At 40.1% G+C, this 22,919-nt stretch overlaps 1 protein-coding gene across 4 annotated transcripts in view; it reads left to right on the forward strand.

Annotated features, from left to right (window-relative positions):
- Positions 1-21,632, forward strand: part of LOC144645086 (uncharacterized) — a 53,074-nt gene extending 31,442 nt beyond the window's left edge. For 3 of the 4 annotated variants that reach the window (XM_078504554.1, XM_078504551.1, XM_078504552.1), the window contains exons 20-38: positions 1,068-1,193; positions 1,914-2,036; positions 2,723-2,821; positions 3,432-3,530; positions 6,278-6,331; positions 7,121-7,222; positions 9,560-9,658; positions 10,346-10,447; positions 10,655-10,753; positions 11,244-11,345; positions 12,032-12,130; positions 12,291-12,392; positions 12,757-12,792; positions 13,149-13,256; positions 13,818-14,015; positions 15,124-15,222; positions 17,080-17,187; positions 17,733-17,800; positions 18,750-21,632. In XM_078504554.1, coding sequence (XP_078360680.1) covers positions 1,068-1,193; positions 1,914-2,036; positions 2,723-2,821; positions 3,432-3,530; positions 6,278-6,331; positions 7,121-7,222; positions 9,560-9,658; positions 10,346-10,447; positions 10,655-10,753; positions 11,244-11,345; positions 12,032-12,130; positions 12,291-12,392; positions 12,757-12,792; positions 13,149-13,256; positions 13,818-14,015; positions 15,124-15,222; positions 17,080-17,187; positions 17,733-17,800; positions 18,750-20,391 — 3,465 coding nt within the window. In that variant the 3' untranslated portion in view covers positions 20,392-21,632. The remainder of the gene's footprint in view (positions 1-1,067; positions 1,194-1,913; positions 2,037-2,722; positions 2,822-3,431; positions 3,531-6,277; positions 6,332-7,120; positions 7,223-9,559; positions 9,659-10,345; positions 10,448-10,654; positions 10,754-11,243; positions 11,346-12,031; positions 12,131-12,290; positions 12,393-12,756; positions 12,793-13,148; positions 13,257-13,817; positions 14,016-15,123; positions 15,223-17,079; positions 17,188-17,732; positions 17,801-18,749) is intronic. The other variant, XM_078504553.1, reaches the window with a different exon arrangement.
- Positions 21,633-22,919: the final 1,287 nt, after the last annotated feature.

Raw genomic sequence — 22,919 nt, forward strand, 5'->3', positions numbered from 1 at the left:
AAAAGTACACTTTTTTAGCGATAATTTATTTTTCAAACACATGAATTGATCTGTTTTCATTTTACAGAAAGAATTTGATCGCTACACCCAAAATATGAGAAAAAATTGATAGGTCACCAGGCTCGTTTAGGAGAAAGTGACAATTTGCTTCTCTCGCGGACTAAGCCGCATAGAAAAAAGCCGCCATTTTGTTGATGTGCGAGCGCGCGCGCGCGCGCGCTAATTACGCGTAAAATTCTGCACAGTAAGGATGCGCAATGCAAAACAGGGCAATGACCTTAAAGCTGATCTCTTCACCCAGCCTTTTGAATGTTATGGGCTTTTTTTCTTGAAACTATGTATACCGTAAAATTCCGGTTATAAGCCCCCCCCCCCCCGCTTATAAGCCCCCCCCTGGTTATAGGCCCATCAACCTGGAAAAAAAAATACATCCGGTTATAAGCCCCCCGGATATAAACCCCCCCCACCGGATGACAGTACTGAACCGGGCTAAATGTTGCTTTTTTGTGCATTTTTAACTTAAAAACGTATTTCGATCAACACTCCCAAGGCTCGTTTCAAAACCTTTTTTCCTTCCGCTTATAAGCCCTCCCGAATATAAGCCCCTCCACTTATAAGCCCACCAAAAAACCCTTACGCTACGCTTATGTACCCTACCCTTACCCTTACGCTTATGTATAAGCCCAGGGCTTATAACCGGAATTCTACGGTATATTTACCGGTAACTTTGGATACCTTTGTTGTATTCCCTAGTAAGAAACCTTGCAGGATCTTTACAGATCTTCAAAAACCTGTCAAAGATCCATAAGAGTCTCGATCTCAATTTAAGGATAGTTAAAAGTCTCTGTTAAGATCTTAACAAGGATCCTTCAAGATCTTAGCAAAGATCCTTCAAGATCTTCCTAAGATCGTTAAAACCCTTGCAGTTCCTTGAAAATCTTTGGCAAAAATTCAGTGGAAAATCCTATTGAGGATCCCTTATAGGTCCCCCAGAGGTTTGTTTGATTTTATTTTATTTTCGACAAACCCACAAGTCTCTTATTTTGCTTGTTGTTTTTTCCTCTAAGGCTGGAGAGACTGCCCTGCACTCTGTGTCAGGTATTCCTCCAGGCAGGGCTAATGAAGAGGATCTTGTGAATCTGGTACAGATTCTGCTTGAACACGGTGCTAACCTGACTTTTACAACATATCAGGTGAATGTTATAACTTTTGATAACAGAAAAACAGCCTGGGTGATGTTAGTAATTTTATATATGGGATAATTACCCAGGCATACGTGCAGAGGGTCTGTCTGTGGCTTCAAGGACTATGTTATTGTAGTTCTTCAGGGATGTAGCTAAGAAAACACTAAGCGGACTCATCAACAAGCCCAGCTGGCTTTTCTGGCCTTGCCAGCTCTAAAAGCTTACCTAAGTCTTTGTTTTCACGTGAAATTTCAGCTGGATTTAAGTTCTCTTTCAGCCAGTGAAATTAGCCGGCAGCCAGCCCTTAGCAACAACCCTGGTTTTTTGCACCCATTCCTGGCCTATGATACAACTTGCTTAGCATTGTAGGCATGCAATGTGTGCAAAGAGCTATGCAGCTATAGCCCTTTGCTTATTGCCTTGTATTTCAGTCATGCAATGTGTACAGGGCGCTATGAAGCTATTGTGGGTCAATGATGCGAGTTGTCTAGTATTGTAGGTATGCATTGTGTACAGAGAGCTAGGCAGCTGTAGCCTTTTGCACAAATTTTGGACCTTTGATACTACTTGCCTACTATTGTAGACATGCAATGCACGCAAAGAGCATGTTGCTGTAGCCTGTAATAAAAGATATCTAGTATATTTTTAAGGCAAATGATTTGGAGGAAATGGCTACATTACATATATTTTATTGAATATTCTCAACATTTTTGTTTTTTTATTTTTTAGAAAAAAGAGACACCTCTGCATTGGTGTGCCCGATCAGGAAATCATAAAATTGTTGAGGCATTCTTCACTTCCGATGTGATTCCAGAGTATGTCAAACTTACTACCATCAACAAGACATCTGAGGTGATAATCAATTAATGTGATGTAACTTTGTCATAAGTATCAGTTCCTGTGCTAATTGTTATCTGCATTATGATTGGAAAACATAAATAACCAAAACCTGGCAGATTTTCTTTCACATGAAGCTTTACAGCCATATAATTGCCTCATAATTGCTGGCTGATGGAAAGACAGACAGTTGAATGAATGGATACACAGACAGAGGGAGGGGCAGATGGACAGCTGGACATGTGGCAGGGCTGGCTGACTGACTGACTGACTGACTCACTCACTCACTCACTCACTCACACACTTGTTGCTCACGCATTGACTATACCATAGCATAGAATACCATACCATACTGTACCGTACCCTACCATACCATACCAGACCAGATCAGACCAGACCAGATTATACCACTCACTCACTCACTGACTGACCAACCAGCCGACCAACTGACTGACCAACTGATTGAACGACAAACTGACCGACTCACTGACTAATTCACTGACTGACTCACTGGCTCACCCATTCACTGGCCAACCGACCAAACAACAGATCAACTGACTGACTCACTGACCGACTGATTCACTGACTGACTGACTCACTGATGGGCCGACGGGCTGGTCAAAATGATCACTGTGACACTTGTTTTAGGCTGTTCATGTCATTTGATACATACATGTTTATGTTTTGTTTATTTAATTCAGAGTGGAGCCTCTCCGCTGATGATCGCCTCACAGTGTGGCATGTTGGAAGTGGTGCGAACACTCCTGAGATTTAATGCTAGAGTTGATGTTTTTGATGAGGTAATGGTTTTCATTGAGCTTCACTTTTCTCTGCATCAAGACTATGAGCCATACGAATATCTGGCTTTTTAAGGCTCATTTACACAAGCAATTTTATGTGAAAATTTTAATTTGCTTGTGTAGATGAGGAAAAATGGCCAATTTTTATGTGACATGCCAGCTTTTATGTCACATATGAAAAATTGCTTGTTTAAATGACTTGTCACATAAAATAAAAAATAATTAATGTGGCAAATATTGTATCAGCATATGTGGTCCCCAGACTCCAAATCTCCCAATGGGCACTGTGCATCCGTATCTCTGTGCGTGTCTCAATCAAATATATTTGTCACATAAAAATTGCCCATGTAAACGTAGCTTTACAGTTGAATCTCTTAAATATGGAATAAGGAAGAGTGTCTATAATATGGATGTGTGTGTATTACAGAGCTACATGTTGAGTTTATGAATTTTGGTCTCTTTCAGACCAAGTGAACAACTGTATACAATAACATATGGCTTAATAAACCAGTCGTGACAACTCATCTCTTTACATGTATACAACTAAAAACATGCAGTACTAAATTTTTATTTTAGTAGCTTTGAGGTTATCTTTCCACTTCATTTCCAGGTGGGCGGCACAGCACTCCACTATGCGGCATCCAGAGGCCATGTGGATGTTGCACGTGAACTGCTAAATCACAAAGCTTATGTGAATGGAAGGACCAAGGTTAGTACAATAACAATTATTGGGCATGAATTATTTTTTTACAGGTTGATTCACGACCCATGATACCAGGCATGTTGATAAGAGTTCATGTTAGTAAATGAAAAAGACTTTGTTTTCAAAGTTTTCTTATTTTCTTTTTTTTTTTCGTCTCTTTAATAATTTAATACCAAATTCAATTGTGTTATTTGTGCATAATACAAAAATTAACCATTAAAAGCTTTACCTACACACACCATCAAACCATCGAATTATAGTGAACCTGTAGCCCATTCATCACAATTCCGTAACATTTACATTTCTCTTAATTAAAAATATCAAATTCAAAAATACATCAAGTCAAAAATGTAAGCCTCTAAGCTTTTTTTAAACTTATAACCTTTGAAGTGTGAAGGAGTAGAAAATTGCCCTTAGCTAATCTATAATTTTTTAGTTTGTGGTCGCAAACAATATTGTAATATGATAACCTTTTGAAGTTTTAAGTAAAGTAGTTGAGATTTAATCATTCTTTAATTATTCTCAACTATTAATTATAACAATGTCTTATTAATTATTACTTCAACCATTTAGTATATCTATCTCTTATCAATTCTGACGTAACTCAATGTGACCTTTCACTGATTTAACTTTGCTGAGACTGTTCACTAACTGGGCAAAACACTACAATACGTACAAATATTTTGCTTGTTCAACTTGACGAACAATCATTAAAGGCTAATTACAACACACTCATTTTCACCAATCTTATCCATATAAAAAGAGATAACTTCATTACAGTCTTAATAGCATTTTTTCACAGTGTATATTTTTGTCATTTTATGCGTGACACTTACTGACTTAGCCTGTTCTAGGCTCTTGGTAGTGACTTAATTTCTGCTCCTTTTAATAGCACTCAAATTCTGAAGTTCAATTCCCAGCAAACGATTGCTTTTTTTTCTCTTCCATCAAAAATAATTATGGCAACAACCAACTAACCTTGAAAATCATAAACAAACAAAATGGATCGAAGGTCTTTTATCCCCCCTCCATGTTTTACTTTTTAATGTCTCGCAGTGATGGGAGTATGTCTCTCTTTGCAAGACTCCCCTCACGTAGATTTAGATCTGCCAATCAAAACCGACAGCGTGACTTTTTGAACCGGTTGAAGTGTACTTCTCCTTCCTAGGAGGTTCAATATTAAAGATGATTGGTAGCAAAAAAAAAAAAACGGTTATTAAGCAGCGTTTGAGTGTTATTGATCATGAAAGGCGCAGTAGATGACACAGTTACCGAACTACTGAACAAATTGAAATGAACAGAAATACGACACATGTTTCTGCCGCAACAATTGGTGGTTTTCATCCGACGTCGTCAAAATTCTAAAATCTAAACAGTTAATCCTTCAGAGTTTTGCTTTTCACATATTCTAGACATAAAGGACATAAAACTCCATGCACGTTTTGGTATCGATTCGTGCTTCGTTTAGGAGTTAAAGCATTTTGAAATTTGTCCTGGATGAACGTGTTTCTTTTACTGCCACAAAACGGATATTTGTATCGCATTTTCAATTTTGAGACGTAATAATATTAATTTAGAAATAATATCTAAAATGATTTTAAGTGAAAAAGAATAATATTAATGGTAGAATCTCCTTTACCGATTATACATTTCTATGGCTGCCATATTTATGCCCCAAAGATGGACACAAAATGGCGACTGCATTCTAAATACCTATTTTTCTAAAAACTATTTTCGTAATAACTTGGTTGCGAAAAACGCTACAAAGCTACAATTTGGACAAAACACTTCTATCTGCCTACTCTATAATCTGATAGTTTTTTATGTTTTCAGGTAAACAAACAGCTTTTGTAAAACTGATGAAAACCACCAATATCTTACAGTTACACTTTACGACCACTGCGCAGATCCTACAACCCGGCCTACAATATCCGCATTACCCACAAACCTATAACTGAACATAAACCAGCTATGAGAAATTAACAACCACGTTGCTGGGAAAACTGCATAATTGACTGGAATTCTGCTCAATGCATTACATACCTGTACAGTATGAACTATTTTTAAGGACTGACTCTAGAAAGCGAAAACACTGACTTTAAGCAAACACCTCTCAACCATTGCCACCCTCCAGCATCTAACAAGTAGGGACCTTCAGTTCGGAGTATGAGTACGCGATTGAGTAGAGTACAACTTTTCAAACTTTGTTCTTATGCTTTCGATTATCACTTTGAAATTCAAAACTTTGAGATTGAAATTCAAAAGTCGTACTTGTACTCGATCTCGTACTCGTACACTGATCTGAAGGTCCCTCATGACTAATTCACAATCTCAACAAAACCAAAGAGCAAACTTTGACTTCAGTCAGAACCAAAATTGCACAAAATTGACTAACAGCCAATAACATCATGGCAAAACTGACCAATCACTTTCAGGTACCAGAGACTAACATGTTACACTATTAGCTGACAAACAATTTTTTTACTTGACCTTCATGTTAACTATCACTCACGTTGTTGAAACATCGTTCATCAACAAGAAGCCATTTCAAGACCATCTTTACAGGGACAATCACGCTCGACTCACGAATCACGCTCGACTCGAATCATGCTCGCTCGACGAGTTGACCCAGACGAGCTACCATTTACTACGCTTAACGTTTCGCTGACGGCCGAACTTGTTGTCTGTTCTGTGCTGACCGTTAACATTTAATAATTAACCCAATCTTTGAATGATTAATGTTCTCTTTTCAGCCAAATGTCCGCTATTCAGCCGGTAAATCACGTGACGACAAAGAAGCAATGCCTGTAAGGGCCTAATTTACAACACCACTGAAATCTATTTTATTTTTCACTTTAAATTTTTTATTTTTTATTTCAACTTTTCTTAAATCTTTTAATAACCAAATGCACCTTAAATAGTTCTCTTGTTGTAGTTTGCACAATGATTTCTATAAATAGTCAAAACATTTCATTTCGTGTTTGGTATGGACCAGTTAATGGTTTCAACATTTGTTCAGTTAGTGTTGTATTGAATGCTGTAGTATATACCTGATTGAATAAACGTTGATCCGTGAAAAGCATAAACCATAAACGATGCGACCGAAATGCTTACTGGGAAGCCGGAAAAAGTAATCCTCATCTATGACAGAATAAACATTATGATAAGCCAGGTTGCATAAATCATGCCCGTAAGGCATGGGCCCGCAAGGTCCCAAAAGAAAAAAATATCTTGCTTATAAATACAAGGAATATTACTAAGCTTACCAAGGCATTCTACCCAGAATGCCTTCGGTCTAATCGTTCATGGTTTATGCCTTTCACAGGGTGAACTTTTCTTCAACAAAGGTGTACAGTACACATGTAGTGTTACACTACATAGTCACATTACAGTTAAAACTCTTTAATACGACACCAAATGGCTAGACACCAAATGGCTAGTGCTGGGTGTCTAGAGCTCTAAGAGCTCTAAGCAAACAATAAGCCAAAAAAAAAAAGGTTAAAAAGAGAACCTCCTGCCAAACAAGGTTCATCTTACAGCAAAAAACCATGTTGTACTTTTAGAGAATTTGTTCTAATGCATGTTACCTTTTCCAGATTGGCCTAACTCCCCTCCATATCGCAGCTGAGAAAGGTCACCCAGAGTTTGTGCGCGTGATTGTTACGAAGTATAACGCCATTATTGATCCACTTACTGTGGTAAGTGCTCTCAAGGTTTTGGCTCAAAAAATATCTTCTTAATCATTATGTTGGACGATTTAGTCATGATTGTATCGACTAACAACCTTTGTCAAAGAGAGCCAGAAAAACTGGTACAGTACCGCTCAAAAGTAAGTTACCACCCTCTCGCGAGACGAGAGTCTCGTCTCGCGAGTCGAGACACTTGTCTCGCGAGTCGAGGCACTCGTCTCGCGAGACGCTTGAACAAACTGCAAGTACGCGACTCAAACTTCTCTCTTCTCTCTTCTCTCTTCTATTGTTAACCATACATGTAGAAACAATAAGCGAGCGAACATCGCCTAGTAAAGATAACCTGTGGATGAAGACAGATGAAATGCGACGTACTTCTGAAGTGCCGAACAGAATACTGGTACACTGTACATCTGTTCTGGGAATACCCAAAAATTCAGTTCTTTTGGATCAGTCTTTCCTTATGGCTGCAGTCATTGCAAAGTAGTTGAGAAAGAAACGCTCTTACAACTTGGCACTGCAATGGGCTTAAAACCAGATAGATCAAAATACAAAACTCAAATTAACTTTTGCTGCTTTCTTGCTAAATACTTTCTTTGGTTATGTAGCTAGGCTGAAATTACTTCCATCAAAACTTACGACTTTTTACGTTATATGAAACACATCAGTGAAATAGAAAACAAGGCTAACACTTTTAACCAGAAGTGAATAAATGGGGGCCTCTTCAGTTTATCTTGCAACCTCCTGTGAAATTGATCCTAATCCCCTGAGAAATAAAAAAAAAAATTGTAAGTTCTTTTTTCTTTCTTTCCTTTTTTCCGTCGTACTTCTTGCTTTAATTTAGTTTTAAATAATGTTTTTTTGCAAGTTGCAAATTAACAGATAATAATAATAATAATAATAATAATAATAATAATATAAATTTAATGATAATGATAATTTAATACTTGTTAAGTTAATATGATCAAATGCGCATCATACACGTTTAAAAATCACTATCTAAAAACTACGTTACTAAAAAGAAAACATCGTAAAAGATATATAAGTAATAGTAATTGGACTGAGTGGAGTACAATTCAGGGAGTAATCGGGCGAGTCATTTCGAAATCGGCCGAGCGCGCAGCGCGAGGCCGATTTGAAATTACGAGCACGATTACTCTCTGAATTGTACGACACGAGGTCCAATTACTAATTAATCGTGTCAATAACAAAATTAGAGGTTAGGAAGTCTTTAGGAACCTTTTCTGTGAGGAAAAGTCAAAGGTAAAGTCAGTTGGTTGCACAAAAAGTTAGAAAACAGCAAGAAAAAACCCATTCAAATGCGCATGATTGACGCGCGGATGGCGTAGGTGTCCAATTACAGGTATCCAATTTGAAGTTGCTCAAATTGGACACCTGTAATTGGACACCCACGTGATCGCGCGCCGATTACGCGACAAATAGGCGCGCGCAGAACCAATCAAAAACGAGAATTTTGTTATAGATACGATTAAAGCAATATTAGTAACATAATAATGTTTTTGTAATATAATTATTTTGTAATGTAACGTTTTTGTTATATAACTGTTTGTTTTTCAATAAAAATTTAAAAAACAATAATTGTATATCTGTTTGTCACATTTATCAGATTGGGCTTCTATCAATCGTTTCTATTAAGCAGCCTCGTTTCTTGAGGGGTGCATTTTTGTTGTTGTTCCATAACATGGATTTTTAGCGCGGCTTGAATATTCTTCTCAATTCCAGGGAACGTTATTTAGACGAAATCCATCTTATTGCAAACTTCTGTGTTACTGTTTCAAATATCTTATTAAACTTGGGTATCAAAAGAAATCATTTGTAACAGCACCAAACATCGAAAACAAATTTCAAAGTTACACTGAATTCCAATGAATCACTTAAAAGACGATTTTACAAATTAGCTACAGGTGACATTTTACCTAAAGTTTACATGGTTCTTGTCAAATTTGAAATTCATTTTCTTAGGCTTTAAAAAGAAATTGTTGTTGGTGTTATCGGATAATTACTTACATCTTTAGCTTTTCAAAAGGGTATAAAATAACAAAATAGGATTTAAATTATTCTGGAACTCGACTTTTGTCCAACTAAACTGAATATACTCGATGTCCTGATGGATTCCGTTTTAATTTAATAATATAACGAAGATTTAGATTTAAATTCATTTTCATTTAACCACTTGATTCACAAAATTGACCACTATCAAATTTCTCCTTAGGACGTTAATACATTGTTAAGAAAACAGGTGTTGAGAATAAAGAAAATCATCAAGAGAAAAATTGGTATTTCTTGCTTACTGTTATCTTGTAAATGTTTTTTTTTTTCTCCCAGGACAAAAAGAGTCCACTGCATTTAGCTGCGGAGATGGGCAGAACGGAAGTTTGTAAAGTGCTCCTTGATTTGCGAGCTGACGGTAGCGTGGCAGACAGCGTAAGTTGATTTAGTAACTTACAGTCCATCAGCTATCATAATCTATTTCTTGCTCATCTTTAAATCTTTCTTAAACCAGCAAATTGTTGAAATGGCTAACTGGCTTGTCAATTCTGGACACAGCCGGTCCATCTCCAAGGATTGAGTGAGCTTAATGTTAACGAGGTTGCTTAGCAGCGTGATGGTAGGGACTTCATGTACGGGAACACGTATTGTGCTGTTCATACTCGGGACAATATGTGTCATTATACTGTACATAAGGTACCTACCAACAAAGATTACCAAAAACAGCACTTATTCCCTCACTCCAGGCCAGCCATTTTTATAAAAACTGGTCACGGCTGACCATAGACCCTGCAATGGCGCCATTAAAAACTATGACATCCTTAGCCTCGTGTGGATGAACAAGGATACGTGAACGTGAGGCAAGGATGATCTGTGATCAAAGCGGACGCCATTTATGCAAAGGGTCTATTTTCATGGCTAAATGTCGATGCCATACATATTCTTGGTAGGGATAACCGGTATGGCTACTTTCGGGCAGAAATTTCTAATTCGCAGATGTGAAACCTTTCAAGGAGAACTGACTTGTGGTAGATCACAGAATACTTCAAGAGCTAGCCAGACTGTTTTACATCCCAACATAACATTTGAATTTATTTCAATCTTGTGTGTTTTTTTCTACAGAAAGACATGATTCCCGTGCATTACGCTGCTTTAAACGACAGGGATGAGATTGTGGAATTATTCTTCAACGTCAAACCCGACACCATGACACAAGTCAACTCGGTAAGTTGCCTTCTTTCCTTGCGTTAGTTTACCTAGTACCCGGTCTTGGTATCAGAGGTTATTTACTTAAGAAATTTTTGATCGGGGGTAGTTACCTAGCAACCGTGCTGCCGCAACAGCAACTATCGCGGGCTCAACCGACTGGAAAGTTTTGTTACATTGTTAATATCGTCGTGTTAACACTTTTCCTTTTGTTGGTTTCGTCAGGAGGGGTTAAACGCGTTACAAATCGCGTCTTCCAGTGGCAGCATCAATGTCGTGAAGAAACTGGTTGAGCTTGACTTCGCCAAATGTTCGGCTGATACGGTAATGTTTATTTTCCGAAACGCATACACTATAAACTTGACAAGACATAAAGATGTTTTCTTGACAGAAAAAAATGGATGGTCAAGTTTCTTAAGATGCGTTTGCTCTTTTTGTGAATTTTTTGTGTCCTCTACACAATTTAAAGTTACCGGCTTATGGCACCCTTGTAGGACGCTTTTTAAACAAACTGAGGCAATCAACATATATCATCCCGGGGGGGGGGGGGGGGGGACGAAGAAACAGACGGGGAGCCGTCACCAAGGGAGCCCCCCCCCCGAGATATCATCCAACTTTTCCCGTGCTTTCCACAAGACTCATGTTGTTTGTTGACATTGGTACCTGTTTATAGCTTGTCACCCGATTCCTGTTTTCCTGCACTCGCCATAGATTACTTGTTTTCCTGCGTTTGCCTCCGCGCTTGCCACTGGTTACATCAATGTTTATATATGGCTTTCTTTTGAAGGGTCTTTTTAACGTTTTCCTTCCACAGGGTGTTTTGTGCAAACCCCTTCTCCTGGCGGCTCGTGGAGGCCACAAAGATGTTGTGGAATTTTTATTGCAAAAAGGAGCTTCCCCTACTGAGGAAGACGCGGTAAAATAAAACACAGTCTTTCATTGCCAAGAATGATCAACATGTTAATTCTCTTTACAATATCAATACATTGTCAAGCAGACAGGTGATGAGAATATAGAAAATTATCAACTAGCGGACATTGGCTTGATGAAACACGAAGTTCTCAAAACTAATATCACAGAAAATGTATGATAATTATTAAGGAGAATTGATAGCCGTATTTATCTAGGATGAAGCTAATACGTCTCGCATATTTAAGATAATTACTAAAAAAAAGATGACTTATGCGTCAGAACAACTTTATGCGTCTAGAAGACGCACAAAACATGTGTTATTCGTACCAGACGTATAATATGCCTAGATAAATGCAGGACGCCCCGAAACAGACGGAATTATTGCCCTTGTTTACGGTCCTTTTAGTGACTGTGGCAATAAAATCATCAGAAAATGCTTCGAAACTCTCTTTTGATTATTTTTTGTCTAGTTAAAAATTGGTGCGTTTTGAATCTATTTTGAGCCTGAGACAAAATATATTTGTTTTTCTGATAAATACGGCCTATAATTTCAAGCTTAGGCTGACGTTTCTTACATACTACTCTGACGCCGGACAAGTGAGCACTTTAATTACTCTTTTTAGTAAATGCCTTAGTAACCTAGCATATTCCCATAACATACATTTTTCCATGGCGTCTTTTTCCTTATAGGAAGGCAACAGCGTGTTGCATTTAGCCGCCAAGTTTGGTCAGCTCAAAGTTATTGACATGTTGTGGGGAAAAACGTCAATAAACCATGCTAGTGTTAAGGTATGGATGTGGTTTTAATTTGATTGAATGTTGTTGTTTTTGTTGTTGCTGCTGCTGCTGTCGTTGTTGATGATGATGATGATGATGATGATGATGATGATGATGATGATGATGATGATGATGATGATGATTAAAACGTATCTTTCTCCTGTGCTTGCAGAATGGAATGACAGCCATCCACGTTGCTGCCTTATTTGGTCAGACAGAGATTATACAGGAATTCCTTTCCAGGGCTCCAAAATCTGCCACGTTGGTCAGCGAGGTAAGAAAACATTTATGTTATCAGGCTTTTCCGTTGTCCAATGACCATAGCATTAAGCGACTAAGAGTATTGCCACTCCCCACATATCGCGGACCGATTCTAAGCCTTTATGTCTTCCCCGCCCGCCTCAAGTGTCTTGCCCAATAACGCAACACAAGGACCCTAACCAGGGCTCAAACCTGGACTTCTCGATCCGGAGTCCATTATGGTATCCCACCTCTGGCACCGCTCCCATCGACGTTCTAGTAATGAGGCTGCTGGACATTCGTCATTTTGGCCTTCAATGCTAAACTTGACACCATTTTCATGCTCTGCAGTCATGAAGCTTAGGTCTCAAGAATATTTTCTTTTGTTCTTGTTTCAGCCTCCTGCTGAAGACAACGAAGAAGAGGACGATGACGTGAGTACTGTAGTTTTCTCTGATCTTTTCCTAGGAAAAATAAAACCACGATCACTGTTATTGATTATATCACATTCTGCGTGACATTCTGTTTGTGCCTTTGTTCGTTTTTTGTTTGTTAGTTTCAACTGATTTAAGTCGCAGAAAACTTTAAACTGAAGTAACCCATTGTTACCTCAATACAAGGTTCCCGCAAATTAATTGGAATTTAATATTTGATCAGGGAAAATCTAAATTATTTTGCTGCCAGCGATGTTAAGTTAAACAAGACAACATTTACAAGTATTTTAAATGTATGAAACTACACAAGGCTGTTGTGATCCTTCTATTGTACTTTTTTGTTGTTGTTTCATTAGTTTGGATTCACCCCTCTTCACCTTGCGGCTCAAAATGGCGACAATACTCTGGTACGAGCCATTACAAATCATCCTGGTGTACGAGTAGACGCTGTGACATTAAAGGCGGTGGGTTACTTTGTATTTATTCAATAACATTTTTAGTCCAATTTCAAGGTCAGTTTGTTCTTGACATAAGGAAAGGTTAAGCCTGCTGTCGAGCCTAGTGGCTTATCAGGCCGGAGCCTATCCCGGTTTCTGTAGCATTAAGTGGCTAGGAGCTTTTCTAATCCCCCTCGATGGGATGCTAATCCATCCCAGGGTTACCCCCAGTAGTAAATTCGCCGGTACCCATTTATATACCTGGGTGGAGAGAGGCACTAAGAGGGTAAAGTGTCTTGCCTAAGGACACAAAGCAGTGCCCTTGCCAGGGCTCGAACCCGGACCGCTCGATCCGAAGTCTGGCGCACTAACCATTAGGTCACCGTGCCTCCCACTTGACATAATCACCTAAAATTGCGTGACAGTGTTATGTGACAGAAAACCCATAACACCGTGACCTAACCTCTTTAAAATACATTAGGTTGCAACGCTTTTATGGCTGTATAGCTTTGCCAGGAGACGATTGCTAGGGCATTAAGGTTTAGACTTCCTAAGTCGTAAAGTTCCCCTTCTCTGCTGTATCTACAGGGTCGGACGGCACTTCATATAGCATCACTGGAAGGTCACGTGGAAGTAGCCAGCACGTTGATTAGCAAAGCCACGGCCTTACTGCACCAGGTGGATAATGAAGGACGTACCTCCCTTCACCTGGCTGCTGCTAACGGACACAGGGACCTGCTCACGATTCTGATTGGTCAGGGAGCTGAAATTGATGCTCAGGACAATGTAAGTTAAAGATACTAGCTTTTTTTGAGATGGTATGAACCTTAATTGATTGACATTTGAGTTTGAGCTTATGATTGTTTACAAAAAAGGAAGAAACCATTGTACAGCCATGTACTGGTCTTGAAACATCTGTTTAGCTACATTGCCGTCGTGATGTAGTGGCTTGCTTGGAGCGTTATAACCTTATTACGGCCGTTGTATTTATTTGTTACTACCAGTACGTTAGTCTTTGTGTGATGCCAGTTTCTAGCAAACTATTCTATAAACAAGGTCTGTCTTTGCCTTCCCGTGGATAAAAGCCACCAGCAGACAGTCACAACGGGGTATACCGTATTTATTCGTTTAAGCGCCCTGGGCGCTTATTAAATTTTTGGACCTTGAGAGTAGGCGCTTATTCGAGGTGGGCGCTAATTCGAGGCTGGGCGCTTATTAAATTTTTACCATTTTTAGCAATTAGTTCGCTTAATTTACAAGAAAAAAGTAAATAATAACAGAACGTGAAGATGTCCAAAAGCCGAATTTTTAATGATCCTTGAAAGTTTCTGTAAATTATTGAGAAAGCTTGGTCTCCGGGGTAGTCTCTTGGTAGTACTTAGTCAATTTCACACCTCTCATTTTACTCCTCTCGTGCGTGTCAATTTTTTTGGGGGTGGGGGTGGGCGCTTATTCGAGGCTGGGCGCTTATTAACTTTTCCTACCTACAGGGTGGGCGCTTATTCGAGGTGGGCGCTTATTCGAGGTGGGCGCTTATTCGAGGTTGGGCGCTTATTCGAGGTGGGCGCTTAATCGAATAAATACGGTATATGTGCTAAAGTCGAACCTCTTTAATACAGACACCAAAGGGACAGGAAGTAGTGTCCGTATTACAGAGGTAGACGTTGTACGAATTTTCGTCTCTTTCGGGCCAGATGAACTGTCTGTAATAAGGAGGTGTCCGTATTATTGAGGTGTCCGCATGGAAATGTTCGAATGCATGTTTAACCAGATTTAAGAAAGAAAAAGCAGTCCACAAATAGTATCTTCAAGTTAACATAGTTTAAAATAAAGCCCTGCTTGCGCACCGATGACAAAAGGGTTTTCAGTGGTGTGACTCCTTTGTTCTTCGCAGATTGGTAACACCGCTCTTCACATTGCCGCCAAAGCTGGTTACCAGGCCGTTGTCAAACTGTTGCTGGAGTATGGTGCATCACCTATGATTGAGAACAAGGTTTGATTTTTTATGATAAATAAAACATAGAACAGTCAGCCGAATAGCAATTTCTTGATGTTACGCTCACCTGTGACGTCAACCAGAAGACCCCGGTCACATGGTACAAAATCCGCCATGCTGGCGGGCAAGCTCCGCTCTGGGGCATTCAAAACAAAGGAAAGCCAAGCATGGCTGGTTGAAGTCGCTTTTTTTTTGGATGTCCCAGCGCATTGCTCTCCCTCCAGCAAGGTGATATTTCAAGTTGTACCATGTGTCCGTTAGCAAAGTGCCCATTTGCCATACCCACACCATAACAAACTAGCTAACTAGCAGTATATCTGCAATACCAAGTAATACCCGGCCAAATAGATTGCTAAAGGCCGGTTTACTGACGCTACGAATTGTCGACCCAATTTTGGCCCAGATTTGATAACAAAATAAGTGCGCATTTAAAAAATCGGCCCGATTGCTTAAAAATGTGTTGCAGTGTCACAGATTTTAGAAATCGGGCCGATTTTTCATCCTTTGAATTTAAATAGGCAAAGAAAAGCTGGCCGACGAATCGCAGCATGTAAATTTGCTTGGATCAAATCGGGCCGACAAATCGTCAGCGTGTTAACCGAGACATTAACAGACCGTTTCATATATGCCATGAATCTCTTTCTAATGAGTAAATGTTTCTTTCTTTCGTTATAATTGACTTTTTAGTCGAAAATTAATCAAAAATTATATCATTCGATTTAGTAGGTTATCCCTCCTTTCATTATTAAGCGTTCCTATCTGCGATAAGTCACTATGGTTCTACATAGTGTTCTTAGAATGTTCTGAAAGTTCCTGATACATTATTAATAGCCTTAACACCTACTGTATCTGAGCGCTATAACAACCAATCTAGCTATTATCCGTCACAGTTTACCACAGAAATGGTTTTCCTCTTATGGGGAGGGAGCGCTTAATTTTCAAATATATTTTTGCTACTGAATTCCGGAGAAGAGGTAGCTTGGGTAGTTGGCGGTTTTGTTGGGGTTGACGCGCGCGCGAGCAAGCTGCAAAACCGCAACAACGAGCGGCGAAGTCCCCTCGCGGCTTCACCGCTCGTTGTCTTGGCCTCTCCCCTTGATCATGCGCGCGATCTCAACAAAACCGCCAGCTACTCATGCTTGGGGCGGGGGGTGTAGGCTTATTTTCCGTTTTTTTTTTTTTTTTTTTTTTTTTTTTTTTTTTTTTTTTTTTTGCCGCCCCCCCCCCCCCTTTTTTTAAAAAAAATTGGTGAAATATATATAAAATTAAAAAAAATTTAAATTTCGGAAAAAAAAAAAAAAAAATATTTTTTTATTATTTTTTTTTTATTTTTTTTTTTTTTTTTTTTTTTTATTTTTTTTTTAATAAAAAAAATAAAAAAAATTTTAAAAAAAAAAACCAAATATTTTTTTTTTTAAAAACCCCCCCAAAAAAAAAAAAAAAAAAAAAGCAGTACCAATAGAAAACACTCATTTGAAAGCTGACACTCTTGCCTTTAAACGTAAATCTGAGAATTATGAGTTCATTTGCTCGAAATCGCGCTAACGGCTCAAGAATTGAAAAGGGTGCCTTAAGAGTACCCCAACATTTTTTACTCCTTCTCCGAACCACAATAACCGTTTATGTGGAAACACTTCCAGGGTTAAAGCGCAGCGTAAAACATCAGTTTCATTATAAATCAGTAGTCTGATCAGCGACTCTCTATTTTCTCTAAAAATCGTGGAGAGCGCGCAAGCAAAATAATGATAAACTTTAAAAGGAATGTCTCTGGACAGAATATTTCATTAATCAACTAAGGCTCATGACCAAAAACGTGATATTTGTAAAGCCTATTCTATTTTTTTTTCTTTTCAGTCTGAAGATGTGCCCATTTGTCACGCAGCAAGTGAACGACATATTGAAGTGTTAGACTTCCTGCTCGCTCAAAAGCTGAATCACGACCGACTTTTGAGTAACAGAAAGGTACGTTTGTGTCTTCAAAGGATCGCTTTTGTCAAGGCTAAGCTAACAACAGAAAATTAAACCCTAAATTGCCCATTCTACAATTTTGTGCTTAGAATCCAGGCCTCTAAGTGAAAGGTGATGCTAAAATTGACTTTGTCGTCATACAAACCTCTCTTGCTTTCGATTGCTTATCCCTGATTTAAACATAAAAATCTCCTTACCGCTCGAGCTTTAAATACATTCCTAAGCAGTACCACTTAAAAGAATTAGGTAATTTTTCCAATGGTGGTTATTTCGTAAAATTCTCCTGGCCTGATGGAGAATGTATTGATATCATTAGGAGAAATTTGATTTTGATCACATCTGCAAAATACTTTTTGAAGGGAATCAAAAGGGGAGTGGAGGGATGTATTTTTGCATCGTTTCACCTGAAATAAAATTATGTCCAGCGTCCCCTATATTTTTCTTGCCCCATTTTTGGCTTTCAGAAACCAGGCTTTGTTTACGAGATTTCGTCATACATTTTGCTCATAATGATGGATGTTTTTTTGTGTCTTTTGCAGTTTTTAGTGGACCTTGTTATATGCTCTCGTTCGTGCAATTACAAAAGTCTGATGAACTTTGTGCTCAGGTATGTTCTGACCGATTTACCGACAGACCGACAGACCGACCGAACGAACGAACGAACGAACGGACGGACGGACCCCCTCCCCCAAAAGAATGCCTCCTTCATTTCCTCGTTTCTAGTTGTTTCTAGTTTCACCATATAGAACAGAAAGGTAAATTCTGCGATCGAGCCTAGTGGCTCATCAGGCCGGTGCTTATCTCTGGTATCTGTAGCATGAAGCCACTAGAAGTATTTCTACTCGCCCAGAATGGGATGCTAGTCTATCGCAGAGTCGCCCCCGCCCCTCTTACTCCCAGTATTGAATTTGCTGGTTTATACAACTTGGTGGAATGAGGCACTGTGAGGGTAAAATGTCTTTGCTGTAATGAAGAAAGGCACAAGATGCATGCGCTGACACGACACCGGCCAGACCACACGGACGCCCACCGGAAAGTGTGTGGGCACGTCCCGAAAGACTGAAGAACAGGAGACGGGACCACGGACCCGAGAAGACGAGCGAGAACAAAGGCAGCACACCCCGGAAAGACCCTGAGTGGGCGGGGGGCGAACCCACGACGCCCGCACAGCAGCCGGCGCCACCAACTGAGCAAACAGGCGGCGGTCCTAAGAACAAATATCGTCCAGGGCTCGAACCGGACAGCTACACTCAGGGGCCCGTTTCTCGAACTCCCAAAAACCTTTTGCACCCGGAAAGCCATTGCAAAATGTCAAACCTTATGATTGCAAGAGCTGTTTTATTCACATATTTTTAACATGAACAGAGGCTACCTTCAAGCAAAGTTTCACGCCTGTACACTTTGTTGTATTTCAGATACAGATAACTAAAAATGGCTTTGCAGGCCAGAAAAGCTTCCGGGACTTTCGAGATCTATTAGGCCACCGTGCCTCCCCTAGTTTCAGATTAAAAACAACTTATCTTAACTGTCAACTGATACGGTTTTATTTTCTTCAGTGCGCCCGCACCAGTTCACATATCCTCTTTCCTCTCCCGTCACTACCGCATTGAAACCACAAAAAACAAAGAGCACACAGTGGAGCTAGACTTGGCCAGCCATTTCTGCGAGACCGTGGCAAAGGACCTGATCAGCATCTCGTGTGCGGAGGATTCTGAAGCGGTCCTCAATTCTCTTGACGGCAAAAACGTGGCGTTCTTGGATTTCCTGATAGAATGCGAGTTGAAGCAGTGCGTGTCGCATTCTTTAGTCCAACAGTACGTCACGCAGATCTGGTTTGGCGAGCTCAAGTGGGAAGATTGGAAGTTCATGTTGTTGTTTCTTGTTGCGCTGCTCTTCCCGCCCATTTGGGTGTACCTTTCACTTCCGTTCAAGAACAAGCACCGACAAATCCCTATCATCAAGTTCATTTGCCGACTCATCTCCCACCTCTACCTGATTTTTCTATTGTGTCTGACGGTAGTCGTGCCTTGGAAGTACTCTGGCCTGGTTCTCACACCCCACTGGTACGAGTACTTCTTGCTCATCTGGATCCTCGGGATGCTGGTCTCGGAGATCAACAGCGAACGGGAACGGAGCGGTTTAGGCTGGTTCCCTACCATCGTGGTCGTCTTGGCACTCTTCGCTGAGCTGTTACGAATCATTGCGATAGGCTACGAAGGCACGCAGAGACTTAACATTGTGTTCGCGCGGAATCAGTTTCTAGGCACGGCACTGATGCTGTGCGTTCTGCAGCTCCTTCAGTTTCTATCCATTCACCGGTTGTTTGGACCGTGGGGAGTGATTATTGGCCATCTTGTCGTGGACGTGCTTCGCTTTCTGCTCATCCTGTCCATTTTCTTCGCCAGTTTCGCCTTACAGCTCACCGCAGTTTTTAAGCCTTTGGACGTCGACGCGCACTCGTACGAAACGACGACGGCGTCGCCAGACTTCATGAAAATCGTGGAACTGCTCTACTTTAGCCTGTTTGGTCTGACAAATCAAAAGGACTTTTCCACCGTCGAAGGTACTCCGGTTCCGGTTAACGCCAAACACATGTCGAAAGTAGTGTTCGGCCTCTACAATGTCCTGTGCATCATCGTCCTCATCAACCTACTCATCGCCATGATGAGCGACACGTACCAACGACTTCAAGAACAGTCAGACGTCGAGTGGAAGTTCGGACGAGCTAGGCTCATCAGAAACATGGAACGCGAGACCTCCAACCCGACACCTATCAATCTCTTCGAGAAACTGGTACATATCTGCAAGAAGCTGTACAAGAACCGCTGTAGGTGCCGCACGCCGGAGATTGCGGCGGAGGGGAGCGACACAAATGGTGTGGGCAGCACCGTGCGTCGTCGAAAGCCAAGAGAAAAGGCGAGACGGGAATTAGAAACCATGGGTGACAGTTCATTCGAGGAATGGTCTCTCATCTACTCTGTAGTCGACTGGACGACCATTGTTGATAAGTTCTTGGATTCCAGGGGAGAGCAAACAATCAAAAAGATCAAACCGATGAACCGCAGAGAGCGCAGACGAACATTGCTACACGCGAGACCAGCTCAAGTCGCAGGTAGACCAAGTGAAACGCCAAGTTTTCATGACGTGGCGGACGCAACTGTGGTCAGAATGAACGTTGTCAATTCCCTTAAGGTGTGACTTAATACACCACATCAACTATCTCTGGCACAAAATGACATTTAACAGCTCCAAACGCCTTTGCGAGGAATGTAATCCGAGCAAACACTTTAGTTAAGCGTTTGAAGCCTCAAAATCCTCCTAAGTTTTTTCACACATTTTCTCTTAGTCACCTTTGGAGAATTTGGTGGTTTATGTAGATAAGACTTGACAATCAGAATTTCATTCGTATCACATTTGCAATCTCATTTGGTGAGATATTGTTAAGATAAGTTATATGTAGTTAAGTCTTCCAGTTTGTCAGTGAGAAGTTCATGACTTATTAAGGAAGCATAAGCTACGTATATTTAGAAAATGTCCATGTCCAACCATCCTGATAAAAATAGTAGGAAAATTCCTAAGCGTTGTCATGTAACTTAGCGGTAGTATTTGATCGTCCCACTAAAAGGTCTTCGCCCCGTTCACTGTTTTTTTTTTTTTTGAGAATCGTAAATTAAGGACTTTGGCATTTGAAATTCTGACAAAGTTAGTGCGCACTATGATATTTCATTACTAGACAAAAAGAAATTTACTGATGCTACTGGAAGACTTCACAACGCAGTGAATGCGTCTGTTTCACATTTAAATCGTTTCCGAGTCACAATACTATCTGTAAAAAGAGTCATCGAGAAGGCCTGTTTTAAGGAGCAGTATGCTACGATATTTTAAAATTAAAAATAACTTTCAAATTGAAAGAAACCTCACATTAATAGTTTTTTTAAGGTAGAAAAATGCCACAAAATGAGTAAAAAATAAAACAAAAATAAACAAAATTGGTTACAACTGAGAAGAATTAAGACGGACTACGACATACAAATTCTCCTTACTGATCTCCATACGTTTTGTTACAGTATTAGTTGGGAGAATTTGTCAAAACATCATAGCAATTTCCCTTTGGCGATCATTTTTTAAATTCTCATATCCTTTTCACTTGATAAGTATTGATATTGTGAGGAGAAATTTGATGCCGGTCAATCTTGGGACTTGCAGACAGAGTTTCGCTTGTTTCACGCCGCGGAAACATACCTTATTCTAGGAAATTAACGATACGTTTTATAAACGCGAATTTCAAAAATTTGCGTTAATTTTATCTATGTTAACACGTTTACTATTAGCATCTAACCAGAACTTTTCTTAAATTCGCGATAATTTTATTACGCGTAAATTTTGTTCGCGTTGTTAAAATGCTTCGTTATATTCCTATAATAAGGTAGTTTATTCTGGCCATAGTTATAGAGGGAATGGTGAATCCCAAGTTTTGTTGTATGTTTTTGGCTATTTTGGGGTGACCCGCACAAAACCTGACAAAATACAATAGGTGTTACGTGTGTTCAGCAACTAACCAAACATGCGATAGTGATGGTGTATGAGCGCAAAACAAAAAATGTGCAGGGTCGTGGACCGTCCAATAAATCTTGGCCTCTTTGTTTGCTTCTTTGATGTTTGCCGGGCTCCTAACCATTTCCCTATATTAATATGTTCTGGCATACCATATAATTTTATTATATGGCACAAGTACGCGCGCTCTGATTGGCTGCTGAGCGGGAATTTTAATGACCGGGAATGAATTTCTCGGCTCGACGGTTTTGAGGTGAGTAAAAGCACAGCGAGGGGAAAAACAACAAAAAATGCCGACAAAATTAACATCTTTTCAATAATGAAAGAAAAATATAAGCATACCGATACTCTTAGTATGAGCGACGAAGAGAGCCACAGAGAGCGAGAGCGAGTTTACCTCCAGTGTTTCCCTTGATTATACCTTTTTTGAATAGTGCAAAGGCCATATAAATAACATTAACCCTCCGTCGGTCAACAGGGGAACCAGACCTCGACCGAGGATTGACCTCGCGTCGCCGGCAATACATCAAGGCCTCGGCTGAGATTCCCCTGTAATGACCCACTCTCGGTTAATAAGTAGTATATAATGAAAATAATATCATTTTTCAAGAGGATTCTCCCGTCACATAACCATGGCTTACCACTACACGTATCATTAAAATACAGTCGAACCTTGATATAACGAAGGGCCAACGGACTGGTGAAATACCGTTAAATTCCGGTTATAAGCCCCCCGCAAACCCCCGGTATAGGCCCATCACCAAACAAAAATACATCCGGGCCCCCCGGAAGCCCCCTCGCGAATGACGGACTGAACAGGGCATGTTGGTTTACCTAAAAACGACGACCACTCCCGTGGCCGCGACGCATTCCGCAAAGCCCCTCCGCTAAGCCCACCCAACCACAAGTTGATAAGCCCAGGGCATAACGGTTCTACGGTATGTTCGCCATAACGAGATTTCATTTAATCGGAGTTCTTTTCCATATGTTTCACTATTACTGGGTCACTGAATATTGTTCGTTAGACCGACGACTTCGTTATATAGAGGTTCGTTAAATCGAGGTTCGCACTGTTTGTTTGTTTGTTTGTTTTCAAACCCATTGAAGTGTCGTGATGTGTTTAACCGAAGAAAGAGTATAGTGCCCTTATTGAAATGACTGGTGCACCATTT

Source organism: Oculina patagonica, chromosome 3 (genome assembly GCF_052425735.1).
Source record: "Oculina patagonica isolate OP01 chromosome 3, crgOcupat, whole genome shotgun sequence".
Lineage (NCBI taxonomy): Eukaryota > Metazoa > Cnidaria > Anthozoa > Scleractinia > Oculinidae > Oculina > Oculina patagonica.